We start from the raw sequence: 27,351 nt of genomic DNA, 5'->3' as shown, positions 1-27,351 counted from the left end.
ATTCACGAACATTTTATTCCAGTATTTTATACCATCATTTAAAATGTTTTAACATTTTCCAAAAACCAAGATTCGATTTTAGATGACGATGTGAAGAATTTAATCTTTATCCCCAAATAGTTAACTAGTGAAGATTAACTTATGTGAAAATCAGAAAAGATCCAGAACAGTATTAACAGAAATATAATGCTAGCTACATGTGTAATTTAAAATTGGATTGTAGTCACACTTAAAAAGTAAAAAGAAGTGAAATTAATTTTAATAATGAAATGTACCTAATATATTCAAAATATTATCGTTTCCATGTGTAATCAACATCAACCAGGACCTCAGTAAGTGCAAGTCTCAATTAACTGTGATGGTTTAAAGTATTTGGCTTTTTTATATATAAAATAAAACGCAAGAAAATAAAATTTTACCAGAGGTTTATTCATGGAAGGAAAGAAAGGGGGAAGACGGGAAGAACTAAATCAGGAACCCATCTTGGAATATTTATATTCATCCAAATCTTATCCACCCAGATTTATATGTGTCTACATGCTATTCAGAATGGTGATCCTTAGATAATCGAAGATCATGAATCTTGAAAAACAGCCTATTAATTTCACCCTACTTCACAATTTTTTTAAGTTTCTTAACAACGAGAGCTAAAAACAGAAAAGTTTCTGATTGCTCCTTGGTTAAAGAGAACATTAAACTAACCAGGAGTTTTCATTCCCCACGTGTGCCAGTCCATCAGGGATGTGCTCTAACTAGCTTAGCTCATTTGAGAGTCTAGCTGTTGGGTGTCTACACTAGGTACCCTGGGTACAGCAGGGTACAACGACCTGTTTATTTCCAAGTATCTTCCCGTGGACAGTTGGGACTACTGGTATAGGAGGAATTTTTCCAGTGGCTCCGGCAGATACAGTTTGTGGATGGTCTGATGACAGGTGCGACCCAAGCACTTCCGGACACACAGGCGGCACAGCTGGGAAAGAGCAGGCGGGCCTGAGGGAGGAATTGAAACGCGCGGTCACAGAGGCGGTGTCAGGAGATGTGCTGGGGCCTGAGAGTCAGGCCACAGGGACCTCCTGGCTCTAGCTGCTCATGCGGCGGTGCTGGCTGGGTCCCCACTCACACTCGGCGGGGACCTCCATTCTCGCAAGGATCCCAGCTCAGCAGACGATCTGGAGAAAGGATCCAACTCACTTAGACCCCATTATACCCTGAACCTCAGTCTCATGGGGTCTCATGGAGTCATCGTGCCCAACCAAGGCTTTGAGTCCCGAAGGAAAGCAAACTAACCAGTGTCCAAAATATGGCTGAATAGGCTGACTGAGCACTGGGATCCTTGTCACACAGGGGCATTTGTACTAATGCCCCATTATTTCCTTACCTGACTGTACCAATAAAGATCGATGCAAGTAGATCTATGTGATTACTGGACTATACAAAGTTTTCCTTTCCAAGAAAATCCTATTCTCACAGCAGCTAGCACCCCATGAGAAATGGTGACTACACAGGCGAATAAACAGCTGGATGACACTTGGATTGATATTGCCAAGGAGCATCCATGTGACAGAACGCTACCTGGAGGAGCAGACCATTGCCCTTCGTTAAAATCTTGGGAAGCAAGAATGCAAAGTGTCTCTCCTGTCACACAACAGAGTGGCCTCTGACATAGCTGCTGTTCAGCCTTCTAGAGCAAGCAGCTGTATTTATGAAGACAGAGACAGAGGAACTTGTTTAGAAGAAATATGAATCCTGGATCTGGAAACATTTCTGATGGAAGCAAACAGGAAATGTGACAACTGCTATAAACCATATTCTCAGCTAATAGTTGTTAAGTGTCCCATATTTCCAAACTGGGAGCTGGTAAGGAAGGTCCTAATTCTTCCAGTAGAGGTTCAAATCAAAGAACAATCATTAATGACACAGACTACTGGAAATAATCTAGACCCATCTTACTCAAAGTGTGACCTCAGACTGGCAGCATCAGCTTCACCTGAGAGCCTGGTGGCCGTGCAGCGTCTGGGACCCCACCCCAGAGCTCCTGAATCAGAATCTGCATTTTAACGAGATCCCCAGGTGATTCATACACACGTTGAAGCTTAAGAAGCACTGCTCTGGAGAGTATTCCTAAAACTATTGAACCAAGCATCCCACTTGGAAGGTATACAAGACATGGGGGCACTTTCACAAAATGGAACTGGTGAGTGAAATTAAACTCTTCCTCACTAGAAATTGTTTCAGAAGATTCAGGATTGGGGCATCAAAACATTAAGAGTACACATTGGAAACTTATGGTTACCAAAGGGGAAGAAAGGGAGGGATAAATTAGGACTGTGGGGTTAACATATACACCCTACTATATATAAAATAGATAAACTACAAGGACCTACTATATAGCACAGGGACCTACACTCAATATTTTGTAATAACCTATAAGGGAAAAGAATCTGAAAAAGGATATATATACACACACACACAATACTTATATATACATACACACACACATATATATCTGAATCACTGTGCTGTATACCTGAAACAACACGACATTATAAATCAAGTATACTCCAATAATAAAAAAAAAAAAGAGTGCAAGTTGGAATCCTATTTCTTGGTTAGCATCCTAGACCTACTTTTTAGTAGCCGTGTAACCTTCTCAAAGCCCATCTCTTCATGCCCCTCTTTTCCCGCTTGCAGCTGGGATAGCCCCAGTTACTATAAAGTTCTCATGGCTTTAAAGTTTTGAGAATTCAGTGAGATGAATCTATGTTTCAGACCTAGCTCAGTGTCTTGATACGTAGAAAGCTGAATAATTATTATTACTTTAATAGTCTCCCGAGCATACAAACGCTCAGAATAGGCTCAGATAGTGTTCTCTTTCTGTAGGGACACAGCACGGTTCTCTTTAGAATCTGGGATATGAAGCCTTGTAGACGCCACCTTCCCTCCTCTAGCATCTAGAGAGAGATGCATTAGCCCATGTGGACATGGGCGTGGGGCAATGCGGAGCACAAACCCACCTACTCCCTGAGCTGGAGAACAGGCAAGCAACTTCACCGTTTAGTCCAGTTTCTGAAAGACACACTCTGTGTCCACCCGACCGTCTCTACTCAAGTATTTTTCATTTTCCCTGAATTGCCTCTAAATATTACAAAGCAGAGCTTTGGTCTGCTCAAGCACGTGCTTATGCCAGGATAGACGAGACAGCCCAGCCCTTTCACCAAAGTTCTCTGATTATTTTCTTGTTAAGGCAAATGCAAAGCAACATACCAGTGGTATGTAAATGTCCCTTTGTTATAAGTGAATACGCCCAGCAGACAAAAATCCCATCTCTGAGATGCTAGGACTTGTCCCCTCCCACGTGCCACTCCCAATTAAAAAGAGGAAAAGGAAAGGGTAAGGGAGTCTAGAGAGGAGACCGGAAGGAGAGGGGGCGAATGTGCCTGTGGAAGAGAAACGGACGCCCAGCCCTTCCTTACCTTCCCGGAGCAGCAGCGCCTGCTGCACGCCGCTTTTCGGAGCTGCCAGGTCAAGCGCGCTTTTGCCCTGAGCGTTTTTGCACTTGAGGTTAGCCCCGTAGTCTATCAGCAGGTGGATGATTTCCACACTGTTCTGCTTCGCGGCGGCATGGAGGGGGGTGTCCAGCCACTGGCCGTGGTCAACATTGGCTCCTTAACAAAGCAGATGACCACAATTCAACACCCAAGGTTAATGGAGAAACACTACGTGCCTGAGATGTGCTAGCCATCGATAAAGACATCTTAAACGCCACGACATATTTGACAAATCTTTGAAAATATATGACTGAAGCTCAGACCCTCAGCAATGCCTACTGTTTCCAAATACTCTGATGAGAAAAGTATCGAATAAAGATATTTTTAGTTATTTTAAATGCTTTACTTGCCTTCCCACAGGAACTGTGTGACAGACAAAATTAAATCTTTGCAGCTCCTTTTACATAGTTATTTTGTTTTTTGGCAAAGGACACAGCTAGGTTTATTTGGTATTTACATTATTCTGGGCTCAAAAAAAAGTCTTCTGAATCACTATAGGCAGTGGTAAATGATAGGGGATTTAAAAAAAGACAAAAAAAATCTTAGAGACAAAAATTCTTATTTAAAGGTTCTTAATACAATCTCGACCTTTATGTCAGTGGCTAAGTTTGGGGAATCTTTAACCAAATAACAGTTTCAAGACCTTTTACTTTTCCCTGGACTCTCAGTTTCTGTACATGCCTTTGAGAATTAAAAAACTAATTTAGCAGGGTTGATCTAAAGTACTCTATGACAAATATCTGCTGTTTTTACTAGCCAGCATCTTCCTGGTAACCACACCTAGATTTCCCTCTGGGGAACCATCTCCCGTGATTCCCAGCTCATGTGCTTCCAGTGAAGCCCAACAACTGCAGTGTAGACTGAAATCTAGGCCTAAGCCGATCTGCGTATTGTATTCCCTTAGCCACCATGATTGGTTCAGAAATGGGCATGTGACTTAAAAAGAGTCAGTGAAATACAATTGGTTGTTTTCCCCTGGGATTTATGGGAAAGAGACTCTAGCTCTCTCTTCAGACCACCAAGGAGAACCATACCAGGTAAAATGGAGCCAATATCAAAAGAAGCAGAACTGAGAACTACAGACACGCATCTCTGAAGTTGTTTTAACCATTTAGATATCAAATGCTGTCAGAATTTTGTCCAGCCTGACAAGAACTTCACCTCTGAAGCCATGGAAAACCAACAAGGTTAACTGATTCTTCTCATGAAAAGACTTCTGGAAGTTACCTAATTCTAGAAGCTTCTTCACACAGTCTAGCCTCTGATAGGTGCAAGCCACATACAGGGGAGTTCCAAGGTGAGGCACTTCCTGGTCAATGTTAACGTTATTTGCCAGCAGAATCTCCATGCACTCTCTATTACCTGGTGGAACACAAGATAACCTCACTCAAGTAAGGGAAGTATTAACTATTCACAGAATTATAAGATTGCTTATCTGGAATGGGCTTTAGAAAAAGCCTAGATTTTTTTTTTCAGCAGAAAAATATTTGGGAGGTGGGGGAAATCTTAGAAATCTCCAAAATAAAAAGATTAGAAAGAAGAGCATGCCCATGCACCGCCCCCTGCCCCACTGAGATTCTTCCCTGCAGCCCTGAGGTACCTCCAACCAAACTAAGGGTTCCAAGGAACACAGCTGAAATCACTCTCTATAATAAGTCACCGGATTACAGGCAGAGGTTACAAGACCCAGGGGAATAACTGACTCATGCTATTACTACCCTGAAAAGCCAGTGCTCAAATCCAAGGCCCAGCCCTGATCCATCCATCTCCATTACAAATCTCTCCTTCTCTTCCTCGCCTATGCATGTAAGATTGGGTGGATGGTCACGCCATGCACCTCCTTATTTTGGTCAACTTGTAAGACTCCTGTGAGAATTAATAAAAAGCCTCAAGTATAGAACCTATTTAAATGCACTCTCAAGTTTAGTGGCCAACAAGAACTAGATAAGTAAGCATTCTCCTTGGAGAGCTCATCCAGTGAAGAGACAGACATGATTAATTTGCAGCATATGAATGATTTTTTGGGAGCAAATGCTTCTGAGGTATTGATGGGAGTTTTATAAAGAGTTGGTTCTTTTTTGAAGGTTTAAATGTTTCCTAAAAAAAACCAAAATCTTATCATCACTGATTAGCTTAACCAACCTTTTCTTTAGAGATGACACCAAAATAAGCTTCATCTCAGCCTGCTTGATTCGTCACAAGTTCTGAATTAAGCATAATTATGCATTAAAATCTACAAGTAAGGCTTCCGTGGATTCCAACTATTTTACTATTGTTCACATAAGTAAATTTTATACCTCAATTATAGCATTAATCTGTCAAAGTATTGACTCAGACTGACCCCTCTTGTTCCTAGAGGTTTAAAGCTGTAAGAACCCAGAAATAATATCTAATCAGGACCTAAAACTGCCTGGTAAATTCAGTGTATCTAATAAACATTTAAAAACATAATTTCTGGGCTTCCCTGGTGGCGCAGTGGTTGAGAGTCCGCCTGCCGATGCAGGGGACATGGGTTCGTGCCCCGGTCCGGGAAGATCCCACATGCCGCGGAGCGGCTGGGCCCGTGAGCCATGGCCGCTGAGCCTGCGCGTCCGGAGCCTGTGCTCCGCAACGGGAGAGGCCACAACAGTGAGAGGCCCGCGTACCGCAAAAAGAAAAAAAAAAAAAAAAAAAAAAAAAAGCATAATTCCTGTCCCTTTTTTTTCCCAGAAGAAACTGAGCCTAGCTTGAGTTAAATTTAAGTGTTCTCAGGAAGTTTTAAAAAAATGATTAGATAAAAGTTAAATGATTGGCATTAATATAATAGTATCTAAAATAATGAATTTGCTATTGATCCTTCCACTCTGTGGACATTGGTCCCTCACAAGTTTTTATGATACAGAAAAAAATATGTAGAGACACATGAATTCATCTGTTTATGGTAAGCATGTATATACCGGAGGTACATAGATACCAAACACTCCATATATAACCATCCAAGCACTGCAGAATTACTTAATTCAAACCATTACCAACGTTCATCCATTTTTAAGCATTTGGATGGAAATACAGATAATAGATTTTTACTTCAAATCAATATTTTAAAAATTTTAAACACTTTTATACCATTTCCAAAATAGACTATTTCCCTACAACTTAAAGGACTTACTTGAAGTTTGGGAAATAATCAGCATCAATTATTAATTAATAAATGTTTGTTAAATATGTATAGGACATCAAAACCATAGATACATTGAGATTTGGGGGTTTTGTATCATTTATAGTAATCCACTGCAAAAAAAAAAAAATTACCAAGTGACATGTTTAACAACCTGGGACAAAACTTTCACTTTTGCCTTTTGAAATAAAGACTTTAATTCTCGTTATACCAGCGAAGATCACTGTTCTACAGTGTTCTAACTTCTCCACGGTATTTCTTTTCTTTTTAATTAAAAAAATTTTTTTTCTGTTTTGGCCGTGCTATGCAGCTTGCAGGATCTCAGTTCCCCGACCAGGGAATGAACCCGGGCCATAGCACTGAAAGCACCGAATCCTAACCACCAGACCACCAGGGAACTCCCTCCACTGTATTTCTGATCTCAATATAAGAGAATAACTCCACCGCTGGGTAACACAGAAAATGTTGCTCTTTGGGTGTGACCTTTGACAAATGGCGTTCGCCTTTCAATGGCTCTTCTTGTTCATGTCTAGTCTATGCATACAGTTTTTAAATTCCTTAATTTTACTCTTTTCCATCATTTCAAAAGCAGCTGAGAACACAGAAATCTAGAATCCACCTCAAGGTTTCCAATGCCACGGTTTTTACAGCTGCAACTTTTCCCCAATAACCAATGACCTCGAGAGCCATCAGCTCATCTAGAGTATATTGCTTGCTGTGGACAGTTACCTTTAATCCTCCGCTAGAGACACTATCGGGCTGGGCTTTCAGACACTTTCACCACTTATTTTCTGGCTGTGGTTGATGTTTTATGGGCTTTGGGGCATGAACTGTTCTTTTCTAGTAAGGACAGAGACATAAAGACAGTACAGCTCGTGGAAGTTACCCCTGCACTCCTGACTCCACCAGCTGCCGCCCAAACCCCAGCAAGGAGCCTCAAGCAAGGCCTGCTGGGAGACTGAACCCGAGAAAGAGGACATCTGAGGCAGACAGCCATTCCCTGGTGCTAAGAAGAGGTGTGTCATGCCCCAGTGGTATTTCCTAAAGACTTAGGTATATTCAAGTTACTACTGTGAGATTTCTAAGCCACACCTAGTCTACTGGTGAAGAAGATTGGGGCGATCCTTGCAAAGTAAACACTCTATGACTGATTCATGCAGATTGGAGGGAGCCCACCAATGTTCTGTGAGCGACGTGATGCCTCGTTTACCTCTCTTCACTGCCTCGTGGATGGGTGAAGCCAGGTGCACCTCGAGCTGGGCCTTGGCTCCAAACTCCAGCAGCACGTTGACGCACGCAGCGCTGCCACTGCAGCAAGCATTGAAGAGGGGCGTGGCTCCGTGAACTGTCACCCCGTTGACCTAACGATGGGCAAAGAGAGAACCAGAGGGTTTGGTATTTCTTTCTCACCATCTCCAAGTGTGCATTCCTATGTATCTGCCTGGAGAAACTTCCCACGCCAGTGAAGGAACGAGGGAACTCCGCATCCTTACAGTATTGTGGGGTTCTTTTAGGTACCAGTAGCCTATCAACTCTCACCCATAAATATCAATAGTAGCACACTTGAGGCCAAATGGGACAGTTTTTAAGATGTACTCAGGGGTATTCCAGAGCTTCCTAGGAGCCTCCTAGTTGTGAGGAGTGGTCCTGTATGGTGGCTCAGAACATGGTCTCTGGAACAATTAGCTTGCGTTCAAATCCCAGCTCTCTCTCCTTTATGTGCTCAGAGATCTGGTTGGGATACTAACTTTCTGTGCCTGGGTTTCCTTATCTGTAAAAGGAGGACCATAAAAGAATCGACCTCAGGAGGTTACTGGGCGGATGAGGTGAGTTACTATATGGTAAACACCTAGAACGTTGCCTGGTGCCCAGTAAGCATTCAAGAGACATTTGCAACAATTATCGCCATGATCTCCATTTTGCATTCATATGGAGCCGACTCCCCGTCCCAATCATGAACAAACATGTCAGGAGCAAAAAGTATCGGAGAAACTATCTAGCCACAGATTTCCTTTCTGGTCTACTACCATCCACAGAAACTGCATATGCCAAAAGGGAATCCTCAAGAGATCGTGACCAGGCGAAATACACAAAGAAAATAGCCATCAGCATGGTGTCTCTAACCACCCTCAGTGCCTTCTGGGGATCTGAGGGGCAGGTAAGAACCAGCACAGCTGGGAGGCATCTTTGAGTATTAGCAACAGATTGAAAAGAGCATCCTGGAACCAAGGCATTCTGGCGGGGAGGCTCTGGCAGGATTCACACGTAGGACAACGAAGGTTTGATGTCAAGCCATTCTGCCTCAACAACTGAGGACATATGCTTGTGATCATCACGATGCTAAATTTTCTTGTTTCGGAAACAAGATTTTTCTCCACAATGCGAGGACAGCCCCCATTCAACTGGAAAGTTAAAGATGAGATGCTAAGACGGCAGAGACGGACAGGGACAAATAGGTATAAATTCATAAACTCTAAGGATTTCTAGGATGTTGTGATTAATTAGATGGGGAGATGGAAGAAACAAGATGATTCCAGGCTTGGGGCTGGGGAAACCAGGAATATGTTTCACCTGGTCTCTGAGGCTGGGAATCCAAGAGAGGAGCCGCTCCCAGAGGGAAGAACGTGATAAGCAGTTTCAGGTGCACTGAGTTCGAAGCACCCACGGGACTGCCAATTTTGAGGAATTTTCTACTGATTGATCAACTTTCTCTTATTCCTTCTCTCGCTGATTTGAATGTTAAACAGTATAACATTTAGTGACTGTTCCCTCATAAGATTGCCAAAGACAAGGGACCGCGTCGTACTCTTTGTCCCCCACAGAACCTCCCAGAGGCTCCTCTATTTCCCACCTGTGACTCCAGTCACCTAGCTTCAAAGGAAATGGCCACCGCCAAACTTTGCCCTCAAAGAAGCACTACCTAATGAAAATACGGGACCGCTATGGCATTGGGAAAATCGCTTTGCCCAAGGAAGACTTTTATATTCAGTTCTACACATAGAAACCCAACTTCCATATAAAATGCAAAGAAAAATCTTCGTTAGGCACTTAAAAACATTATAGCTCATGAAACAAAGAATACAAGGACTGAGTTCAAAAACGAAAGTAACGGGCGTCCCTGGTGGCGCAGTGGTTGAGAATCTGCCTGCCAATGCACGGGACACGGGTTCCAGCCTTGGTTCTGGGAAGATCCCACATGCCGCGGAGCAATTAGGCCAGTGAGCCACAATTACTGAGCCTGCGAGTCTGGAGCCTGTGCTCCGCAACAAGAGAGGCCGCGATAGTGAGAGGTTCGCGCACCGCGATGAAGAGGGGCCCCCGCTTGCCGCAACTAGAGAAAGCCCTTGAACAGAAACGAAGACCCAACACAGCCAAAAATAAATAAAAAATAAAGGAATTCCCTTAAAATTTTTTTTTAAAATGAAAGTAACATCACAACAATATCTGGTGACTAAATAAAAGTCCTTGAGATTTTCAAAAGTATTAATTTCAGAATTCTATGCTGATACCTGTACTACATACAGCAGCTCAGTCACTCCTTGAAAAGGAGAGAATTTAAAAATAAGATAAAGTTCATTGTGCAGTGTTTTTCCAATGTATTATTTATTACAAGCTCATTTAGTTTGATAATTTTGCTCAACGAAAATCGTTGTGGGTGTAGTGTGTTGAATTAAGAGTGGTTTTTGATTGCTGTTCTTTTTATTTTCTTTTTCATAGTTTTTAAAATTTAATTAAATTTTTTTGCCCGCGCTGCACGGCATGCCGGATCTTCCCGCCCAGGGATAGAACCCGTGCCCCCTTCAGTGGAAGCGCGGAGTCTTAACCGCGGGCCTCCCACTGCTGTGGCCTCTCCCGTCGCGGAGCACAGGCTCCGAACGCGCAGGCCCAGCGGCCATGGCTCACGGGCCCAGCCGCTCCGCGGCATGTGGGATCCTCCCGGACCGGGGCATGAACCCGTGTGCCCCGCATCGGCAGGCGGACTCTCAACCACTGCGCCACCAGGGAAGCCCCCCCTGTTGTTCTTTTTAAATGTGTTCTTCTAAATGTTTTAAAATAAAATTTCCAAGATCAGTTTTCAAATTACTTTAGCTCAAGCTGTTTTTTTTTCAAGTTAGTTATCACAGTTCTGAACGAATTCCGTAAATTACCTTATCTGAACGTTGGCACAGGGACATAGAGGCTGAAGAGAGGGGTAACCAGCAGTGTCTTTCCGACCATCCAAGAATATAGGCGCCGATGGGGCCAGGCCTGCGCACCCCACCGCGGGTAAGGGTTCTGGAACGTGACGGGTCTTTAGATGTTAGCGGTTGCACCTGGGCAGCCAGACCCGCGGGCGGGGATGGTACTCACGTGGGCGCCGTTCTCCAATAGGGCCTTAGCGCAGGCCACGTGACCTCCAAGGCACGCCTCATGGAGAGAAGAGACCCGGTTGATTGTTACCAGGTTCACATTGACGCCCTACAATTTGGAGAGAAGTGGATTAAAGGCTGCATCAGCAATAAGAATAAACGGCAAGGTGGTCGGATGTGTTTGTGAAGTGTTCGTGGCCTGCGGGCACCACCTAGAGAGGAGTAGAGGCCATGACTAGGGGAATCCAGACACAGCTGCGAGCCTCGGATTCATTGATTCAGCAAAAGCTCATTCAGTGTCCTGGGCCCGGCGATGTGCCAGCACCTGGGGCTTCGAAGCTTAGGACATGGGTCTCTCTCTTCTAAGAGCTTAATGGGGAGACAGAAATGGTGGCGGGAAGTGGGGGAGGGGGGTACGGTGGGGAGGAGCCCAGCCAGAATACTGCCATACTGGAAGCATGTTCACATTTTAATTGGGGACATAGAGTATCCTTGAATCTGCCTTGGGGAGTAAGAGAAAACTTTGCAAATGAGGTAGTATTTAGCTACGGCTTGAAGCATAAAAAATTTCAAACTAGGCCGCATAGCACAGGGAGATCAGCTCGGTGCTTTGTGACCACCTAGAGGGGTGGGACAGGGAGGGTGGGAGGGAGACGCCAGAGGGAAGAGATATGGGGATATATGTATATGTATAGCTGATTCACTTTGTTATAAAGCAGAAATTAACACACCATTGTAAAGCAAATATACTCCAATAAAGATGTAAAAAAAAACCTAGGAAGGCAAAAAAAAAAAGGCATCCCCTTAGGAGGGAACAGGATATGCAAATGTGGGACGCAGAGGAGGGCGAGGCCGGGCGCGGAGGTGGATAGTTGCTATATCTCTGCATCAGAAAGAGCCCACACGTGACAGAGGCGGAAGAAAAAAGGGGAAGTGGGGGGAGGGGAAGATGAAAGGGGACGGTAAGCTACAGCCAGATCGTGAAAGGCCTTGGTTTCCGAACGGGGGTGGAGGTGGGGTGCGTGTGTTATAGGGAATGAGGCGCCTTTCAAGTCTGTTAGTCCGTAGAACGTCTGGAGCTAATACATAGGACGTTTTCGGAAAAGCACACTGGTAGCAACAAGGAGAGCTGCTCGGAGAGGTAGGGATGTGACACTGGAGAAAGGAGCGTCATGAAGACATGGCGATGAGTCAGGCACAGGCTGATATAGGCGTGAACAGCAGTGGGTACGGGGAGCGGGTGGCAGAGTCCAGGGTTGGGGGTGTTAGAAGTGGATGTGGCACAGAATGATGACGCCCAGGCTCAAGAGTAGAAAGTAAAATAGATGTTGCTCCTGTAGCGTTCCTGCAGCCGCGATGCTGACTGCCAGACCTCCACTGCCTGCCGAGCTCTCCGCAGGAGCAGGGTCTGGAGCCGGGGGCTTCCCCTAACGCTCCTCTCATCCCCCAGATCCGAGCGTCTCCGCCCAGTCCTAGCACACTTGCCCTCCCCGTCGTGCCGTGCTCCACTTTCCTCGCCTTGGAGTCCATTTGACAGATGCCAGGCTCAGCCTAGCTGCCGGCCAACTTCATGGCCTGACTCTACAACTTGGCCCTTACCACTTGCCCCCATGATCACCACTTTCTATCTGTGAAAGGATTTAGGTTCTGCCAGGACCCAGCCGAGTTCTGCTTTTGCTTCTCTGCCTCGTAACTGACCTGCTGAAACGCTCCAAAACCCAGTGCAAGACCCTGGACCCCAAACCCCAACCTAAGTTCCCAACCGCTCCCACCAGACCTCCATGGTGCTGGCTGCATCCCTCCTGTGGCCAGCAGCTGGGACTGCCCACTATTGCCAGTCCCATCGTCATCTTAGGCCTGTCTGTGCCTCCTTGGTCCTGTCCATGTTTATGTCCTGAATATGACGTCATTACTCCAGAGCCGTGCTGTATATTTACAATTGGATATCTAATACAAGGTTTCTTTTCCTTTTCCCATATATAATTTCATTTTAAGAAAATAAAGAAAAAATAAGAGCATTTTTAAAAAAAAACAGTCCACAAGGAATTCCCTGGCGGTTCAGTGGTTCGGACTTGGCGCTTTCACTGCCGAGGACCCGGGGTTCAATCCCTGGTCCTGGAAATAAGATCCTGCAAGCTCCGCGGCGTGGCCAAAAAAAAAAAAAAAAAAAAAAAAAAAAAAGTCCACAAGGTGGCAGCAGTGTGCTGAAAAAAAACATTGATCCGATGCAAACTCTCAAGAATCCCTGGAATTGTACAAATGTAATGCGGTTCAGGCCTGAGAGATCAGCTAGAGTGACTCACTGTCATTGCGGGTGAGAACATGGGGGAGCAGAGAGTTCAAATTATTAAGATTTGAGGTTCCCCTGCTGTCGGTGACAGCCAGTGTGATCGTCAGAAGCTCCTGACCCTTGGATTAATGTTTTGCTCACAGCACACCACACTGTCTACACGTAAAATAGAGTAGAAAATAAAGTAGAATAATCCATTTTTTACCAGTGTGTAAGGGTAAAAAAGTGAGGATGTACTAAGAAAAGGCTGAAGAATGAAGAATGCTCTTTACACGTTGAAGGACACTATAGAAACCAACATGCTTATAAAATACACTTAAAAACAAAGAAGTGCTAAAAGCAATGTGATATCCTGGACTGGATCCTGGAAGAGAAAAACGACCCTAGTGGGAAGATTGGTGTCGTCTCAGTAGTCTGTAGTTTAGTTAATGGTGTTGTACCAATGTTAATTTCTTATTTTTGACTAAAGTACCATGGTTATGTATGATATTAACATGAGGGGAAGTTGGGTAAAGGGTATGCTGGAACTCTGTGTATTGTCTTTGCAACTCTTCTTTAAAAGTATTCTAAAATTTAAAATTTAAAATACTGGAGAGGGTGTGGAGAAAAGGGAACACTCTTGCACTGCTGGTGGGAATGTGAATTGGTACAGCCACTATGGAGAACAGTATGGAGGTTCCTTAAAAAACTACAAATAGGGCTTCCCTGGTGGCGCAGTGGTTGAGGGTCCGCCTGCCGATGCAGGGGACACGGGTTCGTGCCCCGATCCCGGAAGATCCCACATGCCGCGGAGCGGCTGGGCCCGCGAGCCATGGCCGCGGAGCCTGTGTGTCCGGAGCCTGTGCTCCGCAACGGGAGAGGCCACGGCAGTGAGAGGCCCGCGTACAGCAAAAAAAAAAAAAAAAAAAAAAAAAAAAAACAACTACAAATAGAACTACCGTATGACCCAGCAATCCCACTCCTGGGCATATACCCTGAGAAAACCATAATTCAAAAAGAGACATGTACTAAAATGTTCATTGCAGCTCTGTTTACAATAGCCAGGAGATGGAAACAATCTAAGTGTCCATCATCGGATGAATGGATAAAGAAGATGTGGCACATATATACAATGGAATATTACTCAGCCATAAAAAGAAACGAAATTGAGCTATTTGTAATGAGGTGGATAGACCTAGAATCTGTCATACAGAGTGAAGTAAGTCAGAAAGAGAAAGACAAATACCGTATGCTAACACATATATATGGAATTTAAGGAAAAAAAATGTCATGAAGAACCTAGGGGTAAGACAGGAATAAAGACACAGACCTACTAGAGAATGGACTTTAGGATATGGGGAGGGGGAAGGGGAAGCTGTGACAAAGCGAGAGAGTGGCATGGACATATATACGCTACCAAACGTAAAATAGATAGCTAGTGGGAAGCAGCCGCATAGCACAGGGAGATCAGCTCAGTGCTTTGTGCCCACCTAGAGGGGTGGGATAGGGAGGGTGGGAGGGAGGGAGATGCAAGAGGGAAGAGATACGGGAACATATGTATATGTGTAACTGATTCACTTTGTTGTAAAGCAGAAACTAGCACACCATTGTAAAGCAATTATACTCCAATAAAGATGTAAAAAAAAAATTTTAAATAGTAATAAAAGTATTGAGGTCGGGGGCCAAGAAGAAGGAGCTGAATGCAAGACTTTTCACTGTGTACGTTTTTCTATCATTTTAATTTGGAAACTATGTGAATATGTCACATATTAAAAATAATCAAATCAAATAACAGTTTAAGTGCTTCAAGACAGAGGAGGAGGAGGTCGGAGGAGGAGAGAAATAGATGAGGGAGATTAAGAGGTACAAACTTTCAGTTGCAAAACAAATGAGTCACGGTCATGAAATATACAGTGTGGGGAATATAGTCAATAACTATGTAATCTCTTTGGTGACAGATAGTAACTAGACCTATCATGGTGATTATTTTGAAATGTATAGAAATATGGAATCACTATGTTGTATAACAGGAACTAACATAGTGTTGTAGGTCAATTATACTTCAAAAGAAAACTCATAGAAAAAGAGATCAGATTTGTGGTTACCAGAGGTCGGGGGGGTGGGGGCAGGCAGTGGGGAGAAGGAATTGGATGGAGGGAGTCAAAAGTTACAAACTTCCAGTAGAAGATACTAGGGATATAATACAGCATGATACAGCATGATAGATATAATTAACACGGCTGTATGTTATATTATGAAAGTTAAGAGAGTAAATCCTGAAAGTTCTAATCACAAGGAAAAACCTTTTCTCTATTTCTTTACTGTTATAGCTATACGAGACAATGGATGGTCACTATATTGTGATAATCCTTCCATGACGTATGTAAGTCAAATCATTATGCTGTACACCTTAAACTTATACAGTGCTGTAGGCCAATTATATCTCAATAAAACTGGAGGAAAAAAAATCAAACCAAATAAAATTTTAACTGCTTACAAATAAATAAGCAAGTGATAAAATCAAGTGCAAAGTCCATCTGATTATTACTGGCAGTACTGTTTTCCTTTTGCCTCCACTTTTTTAAGAAGTAACACAACTCATAAAGGAGAAAGAAAGAAAAGGCACACACACACAGAGAGAGAAAAAGAGCAGTGTGTCCAGCTGTTTAAATTTACAACAAGCCAGGTTTGGTGGTAGCTAGGATGTGGAAAAAGGATCTAATGACTTACCTCCTCTGTACACACGTAGACTCTAAAACAAAGTAAATGCACTGTGTACACTTTCATTCATCTCACAAATATTTACTAGGCCTCTAGTCATTATTCATGGTGCTAGGGATACAGTCATAAGTAAAAATAAATTAGCTTTAATAACTAAGACTTGAAGAAATCTTCCCAAAGGAGTAAGATTTACCCATTTGTCAACCTATTTCAATGTTTGCTTTTGAAACAGTGGATCATCAGGGTAGGCAGCCTCTAAGATGGTTCCCAGTGATCAAGATGGCTCCTGACTCCTGGTATTGGCTCACTGGTGTAATTCCCACCCCTTGGGTATGGGCGGGATTTACTGACTCACATCTAATTAATAGAGTACGGCAGAAGCAATCAGATGTCACTTTGGAGACAGGTTATGTACTGAGACTTCCTTCTCAGGCCCTTTCTCATGCTGTCTGTGGAGGAAGCCAGCTACCATCTTGTGACACAGCCCTATGGAGAGGCCCAGGCATCAAGGCATTGAAAATGGCCAACAACCTCATGAGTGAGATTAGAAGCAGATCCTTCCCCTGCTCAAGCTGTAGGATGACTGCAGCCCTGGCTGATACTTTGCAGCCTGCAAGAGACTCGGAGCCAGAACCACCCAGCTAAGCTGCTCCTTGGCCTACAGAAACCATGAGAATCTAAGTGTTTGTTGTCTTCAGCCACTGTGTTTCAAGGAAATTTGTTACAGAGCAATAGCTGACTTATGCAACTTCAGGGCTGCTGTTACTAAGGCACACTGGGAGAGAGCAAGGTGAGTTAGTGCAACACAGGTTTGAGGGCATCCCCCATCAGCCTCATAGGGAAACTTTTTATGAAGCAAAGGGAAACCCAGAAGGGGAAGGTTGGAATTGGGCAGAAAACCAGCCAGCTCCCCAAGGAGGGAGAGGCAGGAGGAACAAATAGCTGGGAGAGGATGCATCCACATAGGATGGCTGTGCTGGGAACCAGATGGGGCCAGCAAGACCCCTGCTGCAGTCAAAGCTGATCAAGAATGATGCTTGATTATAGCACAAGCACCAAGGATCAAGTCTTTCGTTTACTCACCTGTGCAATTAAAGTTTTCAGGGCCAGTAGGCGCCCCTGAGCTGCCGCTTCATGAAGTGGAGACCGATCGGCCCAGCAATCTGAAACACACATCAAGCTCAGAGTCAAGGTCAGGAGTCTTCTTCCTCCAGCTTGTTCATGTGCCCACCCACTGTGAGAGGAGGTCTGGAGGAAGGGGAGGGGAGCTGGCACCACGCCTCAGGTTCTCCGGTCTGCCACTCCCAGGGTGACCAGCCACTGAGGATACAGTCCATGGGCGTGGAGAGGGAGCACAGGCCATCTCTCTGGCTTTGAGGGGCAGTTTTCATAAGGAATACATTTCGTTCAAATAAATACTGCCCAGTGATTGAATCCGATAACTCTGAATAGGCAAAATGAAGGGCAAAGCTGGTCCATGAACTTCCCCACTTTCTTCTTTCCCCTGCCGCTCCTCCTTCACCCTTACCCTAAGACATCCTATATGCCAGGAGGGAGACCCTAAGGGGTCAGGGAAAATGGTTTTGTTCGAAATTCCCTAGATAATTCTTTGATTTTGGTAATGAAGCCCATCTGTTATCATCATGCAGAATGTTGTTTTTCAGATGACATAATCCTCCAAGAGTTTTTGGTGGGCAGTTAGAATGTGATGGCTAAGCACGGGGCTAGTCCTGCCTCAACCACTACCTCTGCCAAAATGGGCAAGTTACTAAAATCATTTGAACCTCAATTTCCTGATCTGTAAAGTGGGGGAATAGTAATCTAGTATTTAGCAGGTTGGTCTCTAAGTAGGCCAATAAAGTATATCCATGATGATAGGTGCTCAAGAAAAGTTATGATTAATAAGTACACATGGTAGGGTAGCTCTCTAAGGAACAGCCTTAGAACTGCCTCATAAATGTATTTTTCTTGTTAACTGCTTGTCAGAAAACAAGACTAACAAGCTTAAGTGTGCATTTGAGAAGTAAGCTTCTATTAAACATGCCGAAGGGCAATCACTTGTTTTGGAAGAAAACCTACACTGGTTTGCAAAATTGGGGCATTCTTCAAATTATAACTGTGCTCTTCATACACTGACGAGCACGTCATACAGTTTGGGTTTAACACAAAAGGCCCATCTTATCACCTTTTTCTAGGTGATCCGGATGGTGCTAAGAATTCAGGCTTTCCCATACCTACAACCTTGACAAAAACAATCCCAACAAATATGGAATTATGTGAACCTGGACTAGTGTGTCCTCAAGGAGAGACTGAAATTTTCCAGTGGATGAGAACCAGGGCTCTAAACATTTCCATAAAACCTCTTCTTGCATTGAAACTCAATTTTTATCTTCTCTAACCCTCTGGGTTTTGAAAAGGGAGAAAGCTAGAATGAACTCTACAGGGTTGGATTGAAATTGGAACAATTAGAGCAATTGGTATGAAAATGTGATTTTCAATATACGTGTGTATATGGAAAGATGGTGCCTACAGAAATATCTATGGGCTGAAGGTGGGATCTGGTGACCCATCTGGTTCTCTCTCTACAGATATATCTATATATCTACCTACAGACAGATATATAGATATATCTAGATAGACAGAATAGCACTGTATACTGAGAAAACCTAAACCAGGGCTGCTTGGAGAAATGGCTGACTCCAAGGCTGAAATGCCAGGAAAAATGTAAGATGGGCCGCAAACATCTTGCCAGAAAGTAAGGAAGTGCTCAATGAACAATGGGAAATGTCAAAAAGTACAGAAGCTGCCTTGAAGGGGCTTCCACTGGCCAAATACGGGACGATTTGAGCATGAAAATAAATCATGATTATACCCTAGCAAATAAAACAGGAATCTATAAGGCCTCACTGATACAAATGAATATATAAACAAACAGGGAGAAGAGAAAGCTCTTCCTCATAGCAGAACACCAACTTTAGACACGTAGGAGAAATAATAGAATTGGCCTCAAATTATCTCCCCACAAAATAATTACATAGTTATCAAGGGAACAGGGGTAACTGTACAGTGGAACAAAATGGTAGGCACCACCTTACCCCAGGGATCAAAATTAACCTCAGAAGCGATGGAACCAATTGGCACAGTGTGCCATCTGTTGGAACACAATGAGCCACATCACATACTACTGGAGGGAACGCAGTGAAAAGAACACAGTGTTGCTGGGAATATTCCTGCTCAAAATGCAGAGCCTGAATCTAACCGTGAGGACACCTCAAACCAACTCAAACTGAGGGATGTTCTCAAAACTAATTGGTCTGTAACCAGATTGAAGGAGGCTGATGAGACAACATCTAAAGGCAACATGTGCCCGGATTGGATCCTTTTGCTATCAAGGATGTTAACTGGACAGCTGGATAAACATGAATGGAGTCTGGGCAAAGAGAAGTGGGAATTCTTTGTACCACTTTAGTTCCAAAATAAAAAGTGTATATCTATCTATATCTACCTATATCTATCCATCTATTAATCTATCAATCAATCTATCTATCTAATCACTGGTGAACTGCATACTTCTGATATGTAGAATACTTTTTCTAATAAGAAAAACAGACAACAATTTTAACCTGAAAATATATTGCGTTTGTATGTCCACTTGTTCCTGGGTCAGTTAAAAGCTGATGAGCGGGGCTTCCCTGGTGGCGCAGTGGTTGAGAATCCGCCTGCCGATGCAGGGGATACGGGTTCGTGCCCCGGTCCGGGAAGATCCCACATGCCGCGGAGCGGCTGGGCCCGTGAGCCATGGCCACTGAGCCTGCGCTTCTGGAGCCTGTGCTCCGCGGCAGGAGAGGCCACAGCAGTGAGAGGCCCGCGTACCACAAAAAAAAAAAAAGAAAGAAAAAAAAAAAGCTGATGAGTGGAGGATTTTTCAACCTGTTTGGACATTGGTCATTTGCATAATCTAGGAATAATGAGATAACGTACGCATAGAATCCTCAGTAGTCAGCCTTGGTTTTCTTCGACTACATCTCCATCCCATTCAATATGAAGTGTGCGTCAGACACGTCGCCCTCTCGCCTCACCAGGCTTGGAGAGGGACAAGCACTGAGTTTGGAAGGACGGTCTTCCCCCATGGATGGCAACTCAGCGCCCTGACCAACCTAAGAAGCAAACCCACACCTGTGGCTTTGTTATTCTTTTGTTCTAACAATAGCCAGTCAACCGAGTCACCTGAAGGTACTCTAAGTATTTGCTTCAAACCAGGATTTAAATGGCAACTTGCTATTATTAACTTAGAACAGCAACATGAAATGGCTTTATTATTTCTGAAACTTGCCTCCAAGCGAGCCGCGGTGTCCCCTTTCCTGCTGGGAAGCAGGCACCTTAACCACGATTTCATCCTGTTTCTAGTAACTTTCTGTTACCCCTCAGCCCCCTAAGACCCACGCCATCCGTACACACGGCCTGCACAGATCTCTCAAACATCACGCCGATGAAGGCGGCCCCACACAGGAGAGAATGTGCCACATGACTCCCTCTCCATAAAGTACAAAAGGGCCAGACTCACTTCGGGCGTCAGGAGTCAATAGTACCATGAGAAGGGGCGGGGACTGCCTGGAGGTGGGTGGGGTGAGGGTCACGCTGACAACGGGCAGTTTCTTGCTCTTGGGAGCTGGCACCCCATGGTGAAAACTCACCCAGCTGTCCGCCTTGGGGTTTGTGCACTTATCTGTATTTACGGCATACTTCAAGAAAGAGATCCCAAGACCACCAGTCTACTGGTCAGTCCGCTTTAAAACTGTCATCTCCACTCCTCCGCCCACTCTCAGGGCAGGGGATGGCCCCCTCTCCGCCCGAGGAAGGGCAGCATGTTCTCACTTCCTTCTTGAGGTGCCAACAGCCCCTCTGGTGCCGTGGGGGTGGGGAGAAGCGAGGGGGATGGGGAGATGTCTCCCTAGCAGCCTGGAAGAGGGGACCGGTCCTGTGCACTCGGCCTCAACTGCATGTCTCACACCCAGTGCCTTTCCTACGCACTGGCACTTGGCCACCTCTCCTAGTGTCCCCCATCAATGCAGCATCCTCTGATACCCCCAACTCCTACCCCAGGCTTCCGAGGCTGAGACAAGCGTGCAGGCCATCTTCTGACCCAGGGAGGAAGAGGAAAAGGTGGGTGGTCCTGGGCTTCTGTCTCCTTGCCGCTGCTTTCCAGCTCTTTTTCTCCCTATTTGAGGAGTCAGTTTGAGAACGCACACCGTTCTGGTTTTAAGAACTACTGGTTTTTCTATCCTGCCCACCCTCCTGGTGGATTGACTTGTTGGAGGGGGTGCCTTCCTACATCCCCCTTATCTCTGTAAATAACATGAAATAAATCAATTGGATCGCCTTAAATGTGGAAGTCATTTCGGTTTCCCAACTGGAAATAAAGCCACTCTCCTGGAAGTCACCTTTCCGGTCACTCTGTTTTCCAGCACTTGCTTCAAAGGACCTTGAAGGGTTTTCACACAAAACGCTTTTCCAGAAACTCTGCCGCGGTGGGCTCTTCTGTTTTTCTATTCTGATTCCCAACACACAGCCTCTTGCTCTTATCATTCTTGTTTCGCAAATTGGAGCTAATCGCGAGAAACTGAGGACAAAAGTTCTTTGGCAGCTAGGGAGTTTTTCCATTCCTTTCAGGAAATATGTATCTAAGATCTCCAAATAAATGAATGCTGAAGTAGCAATCAATCCGTCGCTTCTAAGGCAGTCTATTTTGAGTTATTTGGCACGCTGCCTGTGTCACAGGGCTGCAGGCACATTTTGAAGATTGTTTACTGTACAAATATGTTTACTTGTTCCTGATGAGGTGTATGGAAAATGTTCAAGTACATTTTCATTCCCCCCTTTGACTTTTTCTCAGAATGTGATTTATATCTCTAGTTCTCAGGCTCTCTGAATAACAAATTCATGACAATGTCTAAAACCATAGATTTCAATAACAAAATGGGTTCAGATGGAATATGGTTGTCCGAGCTCCAAGAATTCAAGATAAAAATCAATTATTATTTTTATTTTTATTTTTTTTGCAATTTTTACCCTTCCTAATTCCAACAAGTATTTGAGACGACTGGTTTATTTATTTTTTTAACTGCCTGACTGGTTATTATCTCCAGTGCCCATGAAACAATCTTTATTCTCTTTATTCAAGTTCCAAAATCATATGAAGGAATATCTTCTCCTGTAGCACTTACCAAAAAAAATAGAAAATTTAAATCTGAACCAAAATATAGGCAAGAGCCTAACAGAATTAATGATATGTTAAGTAAAATAAAGGTAACTGGAAAAAAAAACATATTACAAGAAATTTCCCAAGGTATCAGAAGTATTCTAATACAATTGAGTTGAAACGCGTACCTTCTACAACACTCAGCTCTGGCCAGGAGATGAACTACAATCAATGAACATCTCTTTGTAACGTGTTAGAAAGAAGCTTCCTTTGAACCCATTAGGAGCAGGAGAGCTGAGCTGAAGGTGACAGGTCGGGTGGCAGAGGCCCTGCTGAGTGCTGTGTGTCCCAACTTGGGAAAGCCAGCAGGCACCTGTGACATATAACCACTCAGAGGATGGGTGGACCAAGGCCTGAGGAGACAAGCACCAACACTGAACAAGGCGAGGTGGAGGACTGGGCAGGAATGGACCAAAGGTGGGAAAAAAACTGTTGACATGGGAAGGATAGAGAAAAGGAGTCAGGATGGTGAGTCAGGCAGAGGCGTGGCCATCAAATCAAGGTCAGTCCTTTGAATTTAGAAAAACAAGGACAACTGATTTTAGGCAAAACACTTAGAATAGAACTCATTTTTTTTAAAGGGTGCAATAACTCCACAATCTCTTACCTGCAATTGTAAATCTCCCCCAGTTCTGAAAACCAAGTTGGAAACAAGCCCCTTTGGCAGCAAAACATGGTCAGGACTCAGGTTTAGCAAACTATTATTTTTAATTTGTATTTTCACTTAGTGTGAATATTGATATTTTTCACTATAGAAATATCAAAACGTTTGATTACGGAAGGAAGCTCCAGGTCCTGCTGGGAGTGCCGCGTGATATACAGTATACACGCTGTGTAATCATTCTAGTATCCCCCAGACTCCTGAATCCTAAAACATGTCTGGCCCAAGGGTTGTCAATAAGAGATTATCAACCTGCATCTACACTTTATTTTTATCAAGTTTGATGACCAAGTCACTGTACTAAATATAGCTTCAGTTCTGGCCAAATTAGCAAAGGTTGAAAAATCATACCCCACGTCTCTCGGGAGAGAGAGTGCCTGCAGAAATATCTATGGCCTGAAGGCGGGGGCCAGTGATGCACCTGGTGCTCTAGATATAAGAATATCAAGGGCCAATGACAATGTTTCAAACTTAAAAATATACATATATTATTGACAAATTACACAAAGAAGCCGGAAAAAACTAAGTACAGCCAACCAAACATAGCTGAGCTCAATTCTGATGAGTTATTTACAAAAGTAATAGTTTAAACCACAAAGAAAGTATTGAATGATGTACTCCAGAATATGAAATAAAACTTTCCAAAAAATTTTACAGCTAAAAAAAAAAAAAAAAGATATTTAATGAGGGATGTGATGCTAGGTGCAGCTTCTAAAAGCAAAGTGCCAGGACCTATGACAGGCTAAACTCTGCCCTGGCTGAGTTGTTTACTACCTCCCCTTGTTTTTGACAACACTGACGACAGTTTACAGGAACAGAATATGCTATTGGACTCAAGAAAGTTCTGAGATTTTAGTAAGTCGATTAGCTGACTTACTGATTAAATGTCACATATTTTCCCAACAAACATTTGTCTGACCAACAAACGGCAAAGGTAATTTCTGGTTTGAGTTGAACACTTAAGACAAAATTCTGTTCTTGGTTTTTAAAATGTCTAGCTTTAAATATATATATATATATAGTATCTGTTAACAGTGTCAAAAGAAAAAGCGCTGTTGGAATCATGTAAAAACCACTGTTTCTGGCGTATTATTGCCTAATTACAGAAAGCCTTATTTACCAAATCTGGATATACTCTCTATTATATACGTGTGTGGGTGTGTCAGTGGTGTGTAGACGTATATATACGCAGCCATCCTCACACACATACACATGTATATAGGAAGGAAGTTAAACTGAGAAATTAACAGGCACTATTCACCCCACTGCTTCTTGTTAGTGATCATTGAAAAACACGTTTTTGACCTCAGAACACCATGTCATTTGCAAATTAAATGAATATTATCCTAGGAGCTTCAACAAGATATTTGAGCTAAAAAATGAGTGCGCTCTATTTATGAGAATTGTATTATGGCTCCAGGTTTTGACTCTTATAAAACTTTCTTAAGAGTACTTCATTAAGCACCACAAGGGCAGAAACAATGCACACGAGCACTAGGAGAAAACGTTTTGAACACACTCTTGCTGATGTTGACTGTCGGACTTTACTAATTTAAGCCATGACGATGATGTATCTATGAGAACATTAAAACTGTGATGGAAACGTCTAGAAAGCCCCTGTCCCTATTTACAAATTAAATTAGAAACAGCTTTTCAGATTATGCTTAACTTGAAATTAAGGTTACTTTACGTTTTTTTTTTAAACCAAGTCAAAGCGACATACCTCCCTGAAACGTGTGACAAATATAATCCCCAAAAGAAACCTCTTTCCACACTCCGAGCCTTCTGACACTTCCCGAAACTTCGAGGTTCTTCACATTTTCCCCTGTTACTTGAAGCATTCTGATACTTTGTTTTTGGAGGTCTTATCTCTTCGGATAAAGACTGCTGTTCCCTAGTGTCCTTAAAGTTGTCTGGTGTATTGGAATCACATAACATAAGTCTATTTTGAAAGAGAATCCAGGGTGCAAGGTGAAATGGATACTAAAGAATGAGGTAACCCTGGAACCCCTGCGAACACTAAAAATACACAGGGAAATTTGGAACTCTGTTTATGAATAAATACTCCTCTATCCAGCGGCAGTCCCAGCAGTAACCATATCTGATTCATTTACTTTCGTAGCCTCTCCCTACAATTAACGTGAATCATTTCTTGAAAGAAATGGAGACTGAATTCCACAGAGGAGGAGACTTTAAAACGTTTGGACCAAAGGTTGGCATTTCATATTACAATAACCTTTGTTTGCTGTGCTTTGCATGGTGCTGGGCATAAATGGATTCAGTGAAGGGTTTTTTCCTGACAGTGACAAGTGGCTAAGCAATTCGAATTGCAAATGACAGCACACACACACAAATACACATATTATATAGCATAAATATTGCTGCTTTAAATCAAACTTATTGGTCATTCCATTTCCTGGGGAAAACAGTTTTGTTAGAATGTACTGTTAACATTTGATTACAAATATTCAAGAAGATAATCCTATAAAGTAATTCTTTTGTTAGCAGAAATGAGTTTTCCCAAAATACTCTTAGAAAGCCACTAGTCTATTCACTTCTTAAATAATAACTGCTAATGAAACTACTAACTTGCAGAAAAGCTGAAAATCCTTCACAAATTGGTGCAGTCAACATCATTTGCTACTTTAAATAATAATTTTTTAAAACTACCCACTCAAAGCCAAAGTTTAAATAAAATCTGCCTTCTAGAAATATTATTCATATGAATTATCTAGGAGGTTTCTTTTAAAGTACTGGGAACAAATTCATGTATTTTTACCTGAAATTTCACCATAGATCTCTTCTGCTATCCTAGCCGCTTCTTTTCTATTTCCTTTGACGATATAGAAATGGGTTAGGAGCGCCAAGAACACTTTAATTAAAAGCTTGAAGAAAAAAAAAGTAGCAAACATTGTAATAAAAATGTTTTTAAAGCCAAAGGAAACAGGACCATCCTCCATTTTGGTTCACACTCTGTATAGGTTCTTGGGACTGCAAAATTTCACTGAGTTATAATCGGTATCATATGACATCTATTTTAAACCTTCTAGCTCTCTGTGTTCCTGTTACGGAGAACTGAGCTTGTAGATTCTAAGCTAACTGTGATTTGGCGGCTGCATGCACTGACATTCATGGCAATGTTAAATTAACTAAAGAGACTTCCTTCAAACCAGAAACACCCAATAGTTCTAGACCTACATTCCTCAGTGTGGTTTAACAAACAGGATTCATGTCCAAAATGTTTTTACTCCTAAATCCCAGTTTTTGCTACATTATATTGGAAGGCAGGATTGGGAAGATAGAACAAACCTTTCAGATCCCATGGGGACGAAGCAAGTTATTTGAAGCTCATGAAAAGAAGTACTAATACATTCTATGCTCTTGGTGGGAAGTACCAGCCCCTGGAACGTTTCATTTCCTCTGCATTCTGAGGTTTATGGGAGATAAAGCCCAAATCTAAAATATGACCAGTTAAGAAAGATTATTTACTCTAAGGCAGTATTTAATAAAAGGTCCAGCTTGATTTAATTTTTTTCTTTTGGCTGCACCACACAGCATGGGGGATCTTAGTTCTCCAACCAGGGATTGAACCTGTGCCCCCTGCAGTGGAAGTGTGGAGTCTTGACCACTAGACCGCCAGGGAAGCCCCTAAAAGGCCCAGCTTGGAGCCCTCTCCAGACTGGAAGCATTAGACCAGTGGCTGTAATAGTTTCATCCGTGACAAAGTCCTCCGGCAACATTCCTGGTCTTTTACTTCCCATTGTAGGTGTCAGTAAAGGTGGTGCCTCGTTCTGGAAAATGTGGGCTATAGTCGATCATGGAGGACTTGCAATGAAATGGATGAAGATGATCTAGGTTCTAGGTGAAGTACCCAAAGATTCTGTGAATCAGTACCTTGCCTCGCTGGACAATATTCTCTTGTAACCCTGATTCTTTGACATGCATCAGCTGGCCAATACCGGTAAAATTGATTTATGTGTAAGTTTCCTCACCTGGGAAAAATAGATGAGGAAACTCTAGGTCTCCTGTTTCATTCTTGGCTTTATTAGATTTTCTAAATTTCTACAACCTATTGGAAAAAACAAGCCCAAATAAAATTATAGGAGACAACTAAATCAATCTTATTTAATAAATGCTTGATGCAAAAATACAGGAGTTTCTCCTAGCACTCAGGCAAAATAGAATGACTCCCTATGTAAGAACCGCCTCCCTGTACTCTGTGAAAAGGGTAAGGCATGAGAATCAGCCTTGAGTCACAATATACAACATACCCATTTCTGTGTATCACCATGCCATCACGAGCTTGTGCGGTTTCCATTCTCAAGGACGTATATTAACATATAAGGTTACTTTACCAAGCTTAGATTACCTGGTAGCGTGCCAATGT

The 27,351-nt window shown here is 43.1% G+C and overlaps 1 protein-coding gene across 3 annotated transcripts; it reads right to left on the bottom strand.

Moving 5' to 3' along the window:
* Nucleotides 1-865: 865 nt before the first annotated feature.
* Nucleotides 866-25,924, bottom strand: ASB11 (ankyrin repeat and SOCS box containing 11). Of its 3 annotated transcripts, none has more exons than XM_060087416.1 (7): nt 25,744-25,924; nt 17,128-17,207; nt 11,056-11,163; nt 7,916-8,066; nt 4,776-4,910; nt 3,474-3,665; nt 866-990 (listed from the first exon to the last, which is right to left on the bottom strand). In XM_060087416.1, exons 1-7 carry the CDS (start codon nt 25,922-25,924, stop codon nt 866-868), a joined length of 972 nt encoding a protein of 323 aa, XP_059943399.1. The 3 variants fall into 3 exon arrangements, with proteins under 3 accessions (XP_059943399.1, XP_059943400.1, XP_059943401.1); XM_060087417.1 differs by having other exon boundaries at nt 11,056-11,112; XM_060087418.1 differs by lacking the exon at nt 25,744-25,924 and adding an exon at nt 24,688-24,805.
* Between the last annotated feature and the right edge of the window lie 1,427 nt (nt 25,925-27,351).

Source organism: Mesoplodon densirostris, chromosome X (assembly GCF_025265405.1).
Source record: "Mesoplodon densirostris isolate mMesDen1 chromosome X, mMesDen1 primary haplotype, whole genome shotgun sequence".
In the NCBI taxonomy this organism is placed as follows: Eukaryota; Metazoa; Chordata; class Mammalia; order Artiodactyla; family Ziphiidae; genus Mesoplodon; species Mesoplodon densirostris.
Note: the sequence above shows the minus strand (reverse complement) of the source record. Positions and strands in the feature narration are given on the sequence as shown.

Coding starts and splice junctions, on each gene's coding strand:
- ASB11 (XM_060087416.1), bottom strand. CDS start 25,924: ATGGAGGATGGTCCTGTTTCCTTTGGCTTTAAAAACATTTTTATTACA. Junction 3,666..4,775: donor GAAGAAGCTTCTAGAATTAG/GTAACTTCCAGA, acceptor TGCTTTGTTAAG/GAGCCAATGTTGACCACGGC. Junction 991..3,473: donor GGCGCTGCTGCTCCGGGAAG/GTAAGGAAGGGC, acceptor TTCCTCCCTCAG/GCCCGCCTGCTCTTTCCCAG.